Genomic DNA, 15,056 nt, shown 5'->3' on the forward strand with positions numbered 1-15,056 from the left:
CTTAGCCTCCTGAGTTGCTGGGATTACAGGTGCGCACCACCATGCCCAGCTAATTTTTTTGTGAGATAGGGTTTTGCCATGTTGGCCGGGCTGGTCTCAAACTCCTGGTCTCAAGTGATCCGCCTGCCTTGGAGGAATGGCTATTCCTTACAGCAAAGTGCCACCTGATGATTTGGACGAATTGGTAAACTAGAAAAACCAGTATTTTATAAACATTATAGTAAAGGCTGGGTCAGTCAAGAATCATTAATGGATAACAAATATAGGCAGAAAGGAAATTTAAGGAGGAGTAGGAGATTTATATGACTTAACAATGTCTCCCACAAGTTATTTATTAGTTACATGGTGAAGAAGTAATAACTACACAAGACACCCAGACGACACCTTGACCCAGTGATCGGAATGGACATCATCACTGAGAGGTGATGGGCATTAAATACCTCCAGCCATGACTCTCAGAAGGCCACGGTATCATGAAGAAACATCAGACAAACCAAATTTAGGAATACCCTATAGATAACTGTAGTCTTCACAAATGTCAATGTCATGAAAGATAAAGGCTGAGCACTTTTCCAGATTAAAAGAGGCTAGAGAGGTGTGATGCACAAATGTCTTATGCAATCCTGGACTGGACCGTGAACTAGAGAAAAAAAAACTTCCATGGAATACATTATCGGGATAATTGACACAATCAGAGTAGGCACTGCAAATCAGACTCAAGTATTACATCAAAGTTAAATTTCCTGAATTTGATAGCTCTATTGTCATTACATAAGCAAATAATCCTTTTCTTAGGGAAAATGCTCTAAAGTATCCAGGGGTAAGGGAACGATACAATCAATCTACTGTCAACTGGCTCAAAAAATTAGTAGTAATAATAATAATGTGTATTTGTTAGAAAGAGAGAGAATGGGCCGGGTGCAGTGGCTCATGCCTATCATCTCAGCCCTTTGGGAGGCCGAGGTGGGTGGATCACTTGAGGTCAGGAATTCAAGACCAATCTAGCCAACATGGTGAAACCCCGCCTCTACTAAAAATACAAAAATTAGCTGGGTGTGGTGGCGCATGCTTGTAATCCCAGCTACTTGGGAGGCTGAGGCAGGAGAATCACTTGAACCCAGGAGGCGGAGGTTGCAGTGAGCCCAGATTGTGCCACTGTACTACAGTCTGGGTGACACAGCAAGACTCTGTCTCAGAAAAGTAGATATTTGTGGGTGCCTCACTTTCCTGGAATCTCAAGCTGGATTTACTTGCTGAGTAATTCACCATGGCTGCACAGCGAATCACCTGGATGAGAGTCCCTGTGCTTTGGCCAGGGCTGGAGGGGTGCTGGGCCCACGCATATTCCAGGACTGGGAGCCTGTGCAGAGGGTATTTGCTGCTCCTTGCCCTGAGGAGTCCTGGATAGGTGGTGGTTATGACCTCCCTCCCATGGACCCAGACACCCTACTCCTAAAGCCGGTTTGTAAAGAGCAGCAGCATCTCAGCAGACTGCGGGAGGCTCCTAGTCGAATTGGCACTCTAAAAGTATTGATTATGTCATAGTTTCAAATTCTTTCAGATGTTTCTCTGTTTACCCTCGATTTCATTATCTGTAGAGTGAGGCTAAAAATTGTACTTATTTCATGGAATGTGTAAGATGCAGCATAGATGGCGCACTAAGCAGAGCTCCTGGTGCATGAAAAGCCCTGAAGAATGATGAGATGTTAGTGTCACGACTTCTGGAATACCCTGACGAATTATGAAATGCAAAGTCAAGGCCTTTAGATCAAACCTTTTTACACTTGACGCACTTTCTTACTTTTTTTCCTTCGTAGTGGGATATGGATGTTCCAGAGCCATTTCTGGCTTAGAGTCAAACAAGTACCAACTCTGATACTTATTGACTGTGACAGAATGACAGTTAGGGATGTTCATAGAGGATATCTTTTATTGGAGAAGAGGCTGTCTAGGTGGCCCCCACAGCCTTCATCTCTGAGATGATGCTACAGCTCCAGATATTCAGTCCCCAATGTCATTATCTCCTAGCTATAATTATGTGTGTGTGTGTGTGTGTGTGTGCATATATGGAAATCTCCAGATATACATGAATATATATGTATACACACTTCATATATGTGTGGAGTGTGTATACATATAAATATACTCCTTATCTATATTCATATATATCTGAAGATCTCCATATATAATACATATAACATACATAATATATACATATGTTATATATTATATATACATTATAAAAGCTTTGTGAAGAATCATAGAAGCCATACAGAATATATATAATATATATAATGTATAATATATATATATATATATATAATAATATAATATTAATAATAATAAATATTACTATAATATATAATATATAATATTTAAGTATATCATGTATAATATATAAATATAATTATATATAAATTATAATATAGATACATGTAATATATAAAATATATAAATTATATATATATACAATATATAATATATATTATAATATAATATATACATATATTATATATATATATTCTGTATGGCTTCTTTGATTCTTCACAAGGCTTTTCAACCATCTTTGTCCAACATCAAGCCAAATACCTCACTATCCCCCACACTACCTGAAATGTAGCCCTATCCTGGAATCCAAACACAGTTCTCACTTTCTCTGACTCTATTCCTCTTTATTTTTCTTCTGATGACTTGACAGGCATGCCTGGGTTTCTGCATTCAGCCATCCCGTGTATCCATGAGCAATGGAGCTTTGTGTCTGCTTACCTCAGGAGAGACTTTGGAAGGCTGTAGGATGCAAAGCTGGAGTGCTAAGAAAGAAAGAAGGCGAGACAGTTCAGAGTGTCTACTGATTAGCTGGGGGTTCCAATAGCAGCTGTAGTGTTACCACCCTATTATGTACAAATTTAACTCCCTGAGTTTCTTCTCTCTTTTCTACAATGGGGCAGTCCTTGATTCATCAAAACATGTCCACACCACCCATTCTTAGTCAAGACTGACACCACAACATAACACATTTCCAACCTGACCTGGGCTGTCTCCTGCTGGAGGCTCTGATGGTGACTTACCTCCATCCAGTAGTGCCAGGAAGGCCAGGATGAGGAAAGGTGCAGACTTCCCAACAAACTCATACATTACACTTCCAAAGGGAGCTCCCACTGGAGAGGCAAAGCACACACAGATTCCAGAGGTGAGGTTGAGTCCTATCCAGTGAGAATTGTCCACATTTACCCTGTGAGCACTTGCAGAAGGGCTGCTAGGGGCCAAGCTCCACCTGAGGCTCTGGGAATTCAGATGGAGACATGATCCCTGTCCCCAACAAGCCCACTTTCTAGTGGAGGAAATGTATGTGTGTGGGGGTGTGTGTGGGTGTGTGTGTGTAGGGAGGGACCCAAATAATTAAAGCATGGTGAAAGTTTGACAGAAAATGTTACATACAATGAAAGCACAGTTGATGTCTCAGGAAGTCCAGGCAGCCACGAGGGCTTTGCCAAGTGCAGAGTATCTGGAGGGAAGAAGCGTGTGTGAAAAACACAGAGGTGTCAGAAAAGAGTGTGTAGTTGGAGAAAGAAAGGAGAAAGTGGGTGTTAGCAGAGGATGAATATTTGAGAGGAGAAAAGTAAAGTCTTGCATATGCAGGAACCTTGTATACACAGATGAGTCATCTACTTGGCCTTGCAGCCTATGGAGAAACATCAGGGGAGGAACACCACCTACTCTGGGCTCAGGAAGGTTCTTCAGGCGGCATCGTGGTGGAAGGAGGGAGTACACAAGAGGGGGGCTGCTGCCAAATTCTAACCCAGAGGTGACAAGGAGCCAGGAGTGGCTGTTGAGGATCTAACAAGTTTGTTCATTTGGGAGTTCACTTGGGACATGATAAAGGACTTCAAGATGCACAGGTTTTAGAATTGGGCATTTGGTTTGATGGATACTAACAAATAACAGGGATTCTGTTTCCTCTGCTTCCCATGGGGCTAGAGGGTGGGGCGTAGGCCGAGGAAGAAATTTCAGGTGTTTTCTTTTCGATGCACTTGTGAGCTCCTAGAAGGCAGGAACTATGCCTGGGGCTTCCCACCCTACAGTACTGGCACTGTACTTGGCATGTAATAAGTGAAAGTATGTAAGTTGTCAGTAAAGTAGTATGAGGGATGAGCCTCAAAGAAAGGGTAATTTTATCATTTGGAGCTTGGGTTTCCAAGCCCAGAAAATTGGAGTCTGTATCCTGGCTCCAGCATTTCCTGGCTGTGTGATCTTGGATGGCTATTTCGCCATTCTTATTTTCATCTCTATAATGGGGAAAATCAGTCCTCCTTTTATTCCTGGTGGTGAGGAATAGAAGAGATTATGACTGTAACGGATTTAGCAGAGCATCTGGCAACAGCCATGCTCTGGTGGTGTCTGCATGGGTACCTAGGCGAGGCAGAGGCCTCTAATGTGGGGAGGCTCACTTCCTCCAACAGGCTGGGCTTCCAGATCTTTCCCTGACCCTTATGTGTTTCCCAGCTTCTTAAGGAGAAGGGAATTTTACATTTTCTCAGTGATATTTCTGAAGGAGTTGAAATAGGATGAGGCCAACGAGGGAAGGAAAATACTCGTCTTCCACACCTCCAGAACACCTGCTTCCTGGAGTCCCACCCTCAGGAACCCAGAGCTCCAGCTGGTACCACTTACCCAGCAGCCCCAGGGCCAGGCCCCCCAGAGCAATTCCCATGGCTCGTCCTCTCTCATGGTCATCTGTGTAGACACTGGCCAGCATCCCAAGACCTGTGCAGAGAGTGACAGATGCAACTGGCCCCCAGGGGCTTCTGTCCACCTCTCAGAGCCCTTGGTCCCACCCTGTTATCTCTTCAGTGACAATCTTAGCTAGAGTTTCGGTTTGAGGGGTTTTACAAAACTTAACCCATAGTATTTTCCAAGTACTGCCCTCCCTAGTCCCCCAGGCCCCCACATTGTCCACTCCTGTTCAGAATATTGTTGAAAGCGCAAGGCCTCAGGGAAGGATAACACAGAAAATCCATTGTCTGATTATACCATGTTTCATAGCATTTTCTTGTTTCTGAGCACGTTTCCCTAAATGAGGGATTACAGAGCAGGTCAGGGAAAGGAAAACCTAGGCACACAGAGATCATTCTATTTAACAGGGATGCCCAGGGAAGAGCAGGAAAGCACTGGGGACCTGGAAGAGAGTGTGGGCTAGTGCTGTATGGCAGCTGGACTCTCAGGCCTTCATAGTCATGGGTGAAATGACATAAATCCAAATTCACAGGATTGCATTAGATAGTGTATTCACCAGTACTGTGAAAACTATGCTGATATTACCCATAGTATTAACATGATTATTCCTATAAAGTACTAAGAGGGGAACAGACAAAGGACCATTGAGTGGCACTAAATAAAAGCCTGCCCTTCTTCATGATTTCACTGGAGGCTTGTTCTGACCTGAGCTAGCTGCATCTGAATATTAGCAGAGGAAGTTACGTCAGGCTCAGGGATCTATGGACCCTGTCAGAAATTCTATAATACCTTTTTTTTTTTTTTTTTTTTTGAGTGAGGGTCTAGCTCTGTCACCCAGGCTGAAGTGCAGAGGCACAATCATGGTTCACTGCAGCCTTGACCACCCAGGTTCAAGCCATCCTCCCACTTTAGCCTCCCAAGTAAGTGGGACCACAGGTGCACACCACCATGCCTGGCTAACTTATTCTCTCTTTTTTAATAGAGGTAGGGCTCTCACTATGTTGCCCAGGTTGCACAGGTTGGTCTCAAACTCCTAGAATCAAGCTATCCTCCTGCCTTGGCCTCCCAAAGTGCAGGGGTTACAGGTGTGAACCGCTGTGCCCAGCCCAATTCCCTTATTTCTGAATCACAATTTCTATCTATCCAGATGATATTTTCCTTAATTTCTCCATATAAATATAGGATCTGAGGTAGTAAGAGATGTGTGTGTGTGTGTGTGTGTGCATGCGTGCATGTGTGTGTGCATGATGAAGTTGCCAGTGTTACCTGCAACAGATGAAAATGAAGATCCAATGCCTTGAAGGGTTCGGGCCACAAAGAGTAGAGTATAGGTCCCAGAGAAAGCAAACACTGGGCAAAGAGAATAGTAAGATAACTGCATTAGCAAATTGCCTTTGCTTCCCTAGCTGCCAGAGAACATGCCCATGATACTGCAGATATGAGTCATGATGCATATGTTTTTAATAAAGCATGATGACTGTTCCCTGGTTTTGAGTTGTCTTTTCAATCTCCTACTCCTCCATCAGAACCACTTTTTAAATGCAAGAAAACTGAGAAACCACAGAAGTATAAACCAAGTCACCACACAGCAGATGGAAGGCTGAGTCTCTACATCTCTTGCCAAGAACCCAACATTCTGTCCACTGAAATGAGGGATGTCCATGAAGCTCAGTGTCCTGGGCTGGAAACTGGTTCTTAGACCATACTGCTGGATCCTCCACGTGCAACACCCAGATCCGGTCTTTACCATTGCTGGGTCTTACAGGGTCATCTGGAGTACAGTGACAGTAAGGAGGTGCTTCGAGGATTATAGGAATTGGGTAGAAAATACTATATTGTGATACAATCAGATCCTTCTTTATATCTTATATTGAATGATCTTTTAACCAGACAAAATCAGCATTTATTAAATTATACTGAATACGCAGCTTTCCTAGACTCTGTAGCAAATGCAAAATTAAAATAACGTCTAGTTACTGCCCTTGAAGAGGGTCAGTCTGTTGAGGATGAACATCCATGAAACTGAGAACCAACAGGAATATGTTACCAACACGAAATCAGAGGGTGCTGCTGGTCAGGGTAGTTAAGTCCAGACATGTCTCACCTCCAATTCCAGAATAATGTCTCCTAGAGTAAGAATAATCTCCTCAAAGTGTCTGAATCAGAAGAATTGTAATCCCTTTGCCTGTTCATTACAGATGTCTTTGGTTGTGTTTTTAATCTTCTCCCATTACTTCCCGACAGACATGATCACACTGAACTTCTCCTTGTTTCCCAAAGATGCACATTCTTGGTCTCTCCTTTCCTGGCCACCAGCATCTTTTCTCAGGCTTTGTTATCTCCAATCTTTTCTGTGTACCCTTCCAATGTCCTTTGAGAACAGAGTGGCCCACTCATCTTGGTCTGCCCGGAACTTCCTTGTTTTTAAAACTGAAACTCAAAATACCGCCACAAAAACAGAAAGTCTGACATCCTGGGAAGCCCCTCGCTATAGTGTGGATATGGGTTGTTTGTCCTCACCGATTCTCATGTTGAACTTTGATCCCCAGTGTTGGAGATGGGGCCCAGGGGGAAGATGTTTGAGTTATGGGGGCGGATCCCTCATGAATAGTTTAATGTCCTTCATTAGGTGGTGAGTGAGTTCTCACTCTACAGTTCTCTCAAGAGCTGGTGGTTTAAAAAAGGCTTCTTTTGCTTCCTCTCTCATCTCTGCACAGCCAGCTCCCCTTCACCTTCCACCATGAGTGAAAGCTTCCTGTAGCCCACACCAGAAGCAGATGCTGGTGCCATGCTTCTTTTCTTTTCTTGTTTTTTTTTTTTTTGAGACAGAGTCTTGCTCTGTCGCCCAGGCTGGAGTGCAGTGGCCAGATCTCAGCTTACTGCAAGCTCTGCCTCCCGGGTTCACGCCATTCTCCTGCCTCAGCCTCCTGAGTAGCTGGGACTACAGGAACCCGCCACCTCGCCAGGCTAGTTTTTTTGTATTTCTTTTACAGACGGGGTTTCACCGTGTTAGCAAGGATGGTCTCAATCTCCTGACCTCGTGATCCGCCCGTCTTGGCCTCCCAAAGTGCTGGGATTACAGGCTTGAGCCACTGCGCCCGGCCGGCATCATGCTTCTTGTAGAGTCTGCAGAACCATGAGCCCACAGACCTCTTTCTAATATAAATGACCCAGCCTCAGGTATTCCTTTATAGCAATGCTAAATGGACTAAGACACCCCTCAATTCCAGGCAAACCAAGAGAGTAGGTCATTCTATTTAGGAAGACCAAAGCAGTTTTTTTTTTCACTTTGGACCCTTTACATGGGCCACCAGTTCACTCTTGATTACATTAGGCATGGCTCCTAGTTGGCAGATGGAGAGGTTAAGGGTAGTAATGGGCATCAACATTCTCTTTTAAGTATTTTTTTGAAACGTTGGACAATACTACAAGGATACCCTAAACATCAAAATTATTTTCTTTTGGTTAGAATTAGGCCAACTCCATATAGTCACACAGCTATCCTATGGAAATAATAATTATTTAACATATATAGTTTACTTTAAAAGTAAAACTTTTAAAACATGAGTTCTTGGCAGAGAATCAGGCAAGGATAGCCCGTTAAAACATCTCAGATCCACTAGCACATCACATTGTCTTACTTCTCAGTGTGTGTCTTATATCTCCCCAGGCAACCATCATACACTTCTGATACCTGGAATCATGTCTTTTCATTCTTTATGTGACTATGGCCTTCTGGGCATTATACATGCGCTGTATAAAATTGTATGGAATAAATCTTAAGTCTCATTTGATGAAATAGGGCATCTTATTTTTAAATTTGCTGCCTAGCATAGGCTGAGCTTCTAGAAGTTCCATGAACAGTGCTAACTTGAATTTCTGCATTTTTTTAAGTCCGCTAAAATTTCACAAACAAGATGCAGTTCTCAGAGAGAACCTCACACCTCAAGTTCTTGCACTTTGCAGCCTTCCAGCCCAGAATGCAACACATTCTTGTTAAATATTGGGTTGATAGGAATCAAGTCCTGTGCTGGGAAAGAAGAGAAGTTGAGGAAGAGGAAGAGAGAAAGTAGATAAGAAACAGAAAGGTAATAAGAAAAACTTGAGGGAGAAGGAGGTATGTTGTTGGAGAGCAGAGGATCAGCAGGGCCATTGGGAACCAAGGCTGGATCCACAGGCTGCCTTAAACTGCAAACGCTAACCCCTTTTCATTCCTTCTTCCTTTACTTCTCAGCATCAATTTCCAGACTTGCTTTTCTCATGTACTGTGTTTATTCCATCTCCATTTTATTAGAAACATTTAGCTGATCCTGGATAGACTATTTGTCTTTCTCTTTCTTATTTCTTTAGAAAATTTACTTTTCTAAGCTTAACCTTTAAAGTCCTTAACTGAAAAGGAGTAGGCTTTTTGGAATTTTCCAGATGTTATTGTCCAATTTCCACTTTTTTTGTTAGTTGTCCTTTACCATGGCATATCGAAATAATATCATTGCTTCTTGTAGATGGAAAGTTTGTATTAAACTTGCTCAAGGGATTACTGATACATACATAACACACACACACACACACACCATAGCATACATATTCAAACAGCTTTCATTATGTCCAGCTGAAGGGAATAAAATATCTGCTCTTGTATAGCAGAAGAGACCAATTCCAACTAGACTGAATTGTCACTACTGTTATAGTCCGCATACCAAAAAGAGCAGAGCATTTAAATCAATATCCCAGTCTGCTTAGTCAGATGCCTAATTACTTTCTAGGCTACCCTGCTATCTACACCACACTCACTTGATTAAATCAAAGGTAATCAGTGAAGGGAAGAAAAGAGGAAGCAAATTACTTACTAACTGTGGAGAGAAACATGATAATAAAGCCAGCAAACATGGGGATATGATATCCAATCCTAAAAGGGAATTGAAAAAAAAAGATGCAATTCCAACAGGCACTCATATACTTGGACTACATTTTTAAATGTAAGTGGGAGCAGAAATGCGGCTATTTGGGTGTATGGTAAAACATGCCTCTGAATGTAGCGTGGAGACGAAACAGTGGATGAGTACGAGCAAATAAACCAGCATGCAAATATGACCATATGTTAGGGCCAAAATTCTCATTTCCAGAAAGGATAGCCTAGGTAGAGTGTATAGGTAGAGTGTATATCTCTTAAAAATATCAGAATAATCCTAAATACAACTCCTGGGAAGCCCATGCTCTAGATTACAACAGGACTGTCCCGTTCATACCCTTTTCCCATTCAAGCCATGCTCCAGGTCACTGATACAACATCACAGCACACTGCTGTTCATGGTTCTCTTCTCGGTACTCAATACTCAATATATCACTAAGAAAATCTGATCCCATGACATTTCATCAGTAACATGTTATTCTTTGCATAACGAGCTTTCCAAATAGCTGACTCCCCTGGTGAACCAGACAAGTGAGTATTTCTTCTTTTTCCCTTCCAACCCCCTTTCTATACTTTTCTAGTCCTCTACTCCTGTGTACCCTGCAGGGCCCTACACCCAGCGAGATACCTGTTGGTGAGAGGGCCCACGAAAGGGTTGACCAGAAGTTGCATCACAGCCTTTGAAGCAAACAGAACCCCAACCCGGGTATTCTCTTCCTCCAAGAATTCTGTGCCTTGCAAGCAGTTGTTTTTAGGAGCTGAGACGGCTTCAGTGGCTGGAGGTGGGATGGTGCTGGCGGTGTCATTCATCCATGCTATGCCACTGGGCACGCTTTCTTCAACAGCCATGGTGGTGTTGTCGAAGAAGGAGAAGATGGTGGAAAAGGCAGGAGAGGCGAGGGCATGTGGGGAACTTCCGGCATGGCCGAGGTGCAGAGAAGAGTTGACTTCTTTGAACTCCATGTCATACAGGAAGGTGGGCACAATTGGTACTGAAAGTCAGAGGACAGGTTATGGGGGCTAAGGACAGATGTCATCTTACCACTGAAAGCCAAGGGGCTAAGGACAGATGTCAATTCTACTGAAAGTCAAGGAAGACAGGTGATGGGAACTAAGGGCAAATGTCATCTTGCCACTGCAGGGTTCAGGGGCACTATGACGAGGTTCAGCCTTATGCCTAAGGCTGGTGTCTGGAGTGGCATGGTTTAAAATCTACTAAAAGACTGTCCCTACTCAAGTTATCCTGTTAGCTAAAGTAGCTAAATTCTGACCTTATATAATTAGTTCTCATTCTTCATGGTTTCCACATTGGCTAACTCTCCTACTCACTTAGATTGACATGGAACCCTCCAAACCAACACGCACTGAGCTACCACAACATTTCACAGACATGTCCAGCTCTCACACAAACCTGGCCAGAGGAGGGGATAGGAGGAGGCAGGGCAGGCTGGTCAGAGGAGCCTCAGCTCTGGGACCCCTGGACAGGGCTTGAATCCCAACTCTGGCACCTGCTAGTGGAGAGGCCTTGGGCAAGTCACTTAACACTTTTGAACTTGTTTTTCTCTTCTACAAAGAAAATAGGATTTACCATGATGTTTAAGATTTAAGATTATAATTGTGTGTGTGTGTGTGTGTGTGTGTGTGTGTGTGTGTGTGTGTGTTTCCCCTGGGAGCAATGATTCAGTATTCACTAATTCAGTGTTTGCAGTGACTTTACAGAATATAACTGTAACTACAGAACTATGAATAATGAGAAGTGATTGTATTGGATTAGCAACTTGTCTCAGAAAGATCCTTATTTAAAAACATATATTTTACCCAAGAGGAGAAACCTTTTAGTACCCATTTATACACGGGTATAACTTAATGTAATGATCAAGAGAGTATCAACTAAAAAAAGGAGGATTCTGAAGGAAAGAACCACATGGAAGGTAAGGTCTTGATAAGAAATTGGATATCCAAATAAAATATGCTGTTTTTATAGAGCAGAGGCCAGAAAGGCACCACTGTGAGAAGATACTCACTGGCCCAGAGGCACTTGGAGTCATCAGCACCTTGAGAAGACAGTCTGGGGAGGAAGAAAAGTACAGCCAGTTCTGGCTCCAGGCCATCCTCTTCTCCAGTCAGACCCTCTCTGGACCTCCTTCTTTTTGAACCTCCTGAGTCTTTTAGCTATGTTTGACAAGTTTCAGACTCCATTTTCTGTAGGTTTTTTTTTTCCCCATACCCAACAACCTCTGTGTGTTTTTGAGCATAAAAAGGAAAATTCTCAGATGGATTCGCTGTTGAACTCAAGCAGGGTGTATGCTGCCTGCTGGGGCCCAAAGCAAATTAACCCTCAGCACAAAGACCCCCCCCAAACGTACCCACCACAGTAAGCAGCATGTTGTCCAGGAGCAGAGCGACGAATACCACCACCAGTACCAGCTGCCGGGACGCTCTCCCCTCCTTCAGCAACCGCTGGGGAGCGACCAGAACAGTCCGGAGCATGGCGAGGGCCAAGCTGGGGCAGTCTTCCCCTGCAGGCTCTTAGGGAAGGTCCTGTGACAGCTACAGGTCTCCTGCAGCCTTTACAGAAGAGGGGAGGGAGGCTGCCCGGATGAATGAAACTCACTACTAAAACGAAAAGTGCAAAGGGTTGCAAGTAGTATGATATTTGGAAACATCTCCACGTCTGTGTCACTGTTCACTTCTTACACAACTCAATAACTCCACCTGGTTCCCAGAATGCCTTCCAAGTAAGCATTGCTTACTAGCTATTTATGTCTGGATTTATATCTAGCCATTAAATTCAAGGGAAATTAATGCCTAGATATAAATCCAGAAAAAAATAGATGCTCTACAGATCACTTAACCCTGTGTTTTTCAAACATCCAACATTTATTTGCCTATCACATTGATGGTTTATGTCATATCTGAGGACTACCTGTACTATCATTTACTTCATCTTTTCCTCTAAATCCACTCTTTTAAAATACTGAGATACTGCCAGGTATGGTGGCATGTGCCTGAAGTCGCTGTTACTTGGGAGGCTGAGGTGGGAGGATATCTTGAGCCCAGGAGTTTGAGTCCAGCCTGGACAGCATAGCAAGACCCCTATCTCTCAAAAAAATTTTAAAACCAACATAGATATTGATATCATGTTTCAAAAAGTAATTTTATGTGGCAAGCAAAAAAAAAAAAACAGTATGGTCTATGTTTTAGGTGTTACCCCAAAATACTTCACATGGCACAGTGTCACTTGGGCTGCCCCCTGAGAAACACTGGTATAGACCAACCTTCATCTCATAGACAAGAAACCTGAGCCTCTGGAGGTTAGGAGACTTGTTTGGGGTTGCACAATTAGTGTCAAACTGGGATGAAACCCCAGGCTTTTCAATTTGCAGGCTTATCCTCTACCATTTTCCCTTGCTCTGTGGTTCTAGAAGCACTCTCATGCTTTTGTTTGAGCAGAAACCCCTGCTCAGAAAGATGCCTTCATCTGTGAAAGTAAAATACTGACTTTCCTGATTAGTTTTCTATTTAGGATTTCATATCATTAGTCAGCATTAAGTCACAGTACCTTGTCAAACTTCAAGTAAAAAGAATTTCTGGGAAGAATTTCGTTTTCTTTGATGTGGCTTCTGTTGTGGTATCAACAATACCAGTCATTTAAATTTTAAAATAGATTACCATCATGAAATCTATCGGGTCCTAAAAATTGTATACTCTTTGACTTAGTAACTCTAAGGAAGCCATCCTAAAAAAAAAGATCAGAGAGATCAGAGATGTAGCCAAAGACTTCTACTCAAAATGACCCATTGCAGAATGATTTTTATTACTGAAGAAAAGTCAAACATGTTAATGGTGGATTATTAAGCAGCTCTTAAAAATTATATTTTCAAATAATTTTAGTGACGTAGAAAATACTATTACTATAATGTTAAGTAAAAAAGGGAAATTCAACTGTAGTTTCAGCTTGATCTCTAACGTCTAAAAATAAATATATGGGCACGTTTTTGAGAGAGCGGAAGGATACTCAAACGCCAGTTATTCATAATCAACGACTTCAGTCATTTTCTGTGTATTTCTAAATATTCAATAATGAGCTACTTTCTTAATTAAGGAAGTAAATAATTTTAAACGATTATCACTGGAGTTCAATAGTCAGCCTCAGATGTTGGGAGTATCCCAAGCATTGAGCTACTCTGTTGTAAGCCCAGGGCTGGAAGAACCTTCTCACTACTACAGATTAATGTGACGAAGGTCCTAAGTGAACCAAACTCTCAGTTAAGTTTTAACCAGTAAATGCATGCAATTACTTAAGATCCTTCATTTCTCTGTATAAATGAGGTATATCTGAATACAAATGGACTTAGGATATGTATGGATAAGAATAAAAGACAAGCCAGAGAAAACTAAAAGACATAGCGAATGAAGGAAGTACTAGAAAGAGAGAGAAACGCACACACCAAAATCCCAAAACGAAACCAAACAAAACCAGGAATTTGCCAACAAATCAAGAGTAAACTTTACTTAACAGTCAAAATCCTCTGCGAGAGACATGAATCACAAGGAAAGATTAAATTTGTCTGGAGAGAGAAAAATCTTACCTTGGAGCCCATCTTGGTGTGAGGCGCTCAGTGAGGTATTGGCAGCTGTTAGCAAGACAGCAGGAACACTGTTCTCTGAACGTGGATGTGTTGATAGATTTACTGCCTCCTGTTATCTGAGGATGCTGTGTATGTGTGCGTGTGTGTGCCCTTTGTCCACAAAGATTTAACTGCAACCTCCAACAGGGTTCATTCAGACCCTCAGCTCCCTGCGTCAAAGGCAGGAAGGCAGGGCTGGAGAGGATAAAGAGAGGGGAGATATTATCCTAAGCAAAGAGGCACTGGACTGCACTGCTTTGCATCTGTACTTGTCTATCATCGAACTCTTTAACTCTTGCCTGAGTCTGAATACAAATTGGAAGCCAAGATGGAACCAGCGTGCAGTTTGCATTCCTTGCTATTTAGTCAAAGAGGCTCCATGTACTAGAGTTAGCTTCCTGAAAAGAAACGATGCATGTTGTTCTCAAGCCATAGAACCCCAACATCTACTGCCTCGGTAAAGACTTAGATTGTGCACTGTGTCTTCACATCGCATTACTGGCTCAGTGCCTGATACATGGTAGCATCCAATAAATATTTCTTGCATGAACGACTGGACGGCTAATTACAGGAGAAAGTGCCGCTCATTGTGGGATCTTGAGAGGCTCTATTGATCTATATTATTCTGACATTAAACCATGGGTGGCTCAAAGAACATAAACAATTTATGAAAAAGCAAATACAATTTATGAGCAAGAGCAGCGCAGAGGTTTCCTATTGTGGAACTAGTGGGCCCCTCCTAATTGTGGGAATTAACTAGGGAACTTTCGATTTGACGCTAA

The 15,056-nt window shown here is 42.5% G+C and overlaps 1 protein-coding gene across 3 annotated transcripts in view; it reads right to left on the reverse strand.

Moving 5' to 3' along the window:
- Nucleotides 1-14,474, reverse strand: part of SLC18A1 (solute carrier family 18 member A1) — a 35,409-nt gene extending 20,935 nt beyond the window's left edge. Inside the window, exons 1-8 of one of the 3 annotated variants that reach the window (XM_017876773.1) lie at nucleotides 14,236-14,474; nucleotides 12,010-12,256; nucleotides 10,272-10,635; nucleotides 9,582-9,640; nucleotides 6,001-6,084; nucleotides 4,672-4,764; nucleotides 3,069-3,158; nucleotides 2,767-2,810 (exon numbers count right to left, since the gene is read on the reverse strand). In XM_017876773.1, the coding sequence (XP_017732262.1) occupies nucleotides 2,767-2,810; nucleotides 3,069-3,158; nucleotides 4,672-4,764; nucleotides 6,001-6,084; nucleotides 9,582-9,640; nucleotides 10,272-10,635; nucleotides 12,010-12,133 (858 nt within the window). In that variant the 5' untranslated portion in view covers nucleotides 12,134-12,256; nucleotides 14,236-14,474. Of the gene's footprint in view, nucleotides 1-2,766; nucleotides 2,811-3,068; nucleotides 3,159-4,671; nucleotides 4,765-6,000; nucleotides 6,085-9,581; nucleotides 9,641-10,271; nucleotides 10,636-12,009; nucleotides 12,260-14,235 lie in introns of all 3 variants that reach the window. The other 2 variants (XM_017876774.1, XM_017876775.1) reach the window with 2 other exon arrangements.
- Nucleotides 14,475-15,056: the final 582 nt, after the last annotated feature.

Source organism: Rhinopithecus bieti, unplaced genomic scaffold (genome assembly GCF_001698545.2).
Source record: "Rhinopithecus bieti isolate Rb0 unplaced genomic scaffold, ASM169854v2 scaffold_9383, whole genome shotgun sequence".
NCBI lineage: Eukaryota > Metazoa > Chordata > Mammalia > Primates > Cercopithecidae > Rhinopithecus > Rhinopithecus bieti.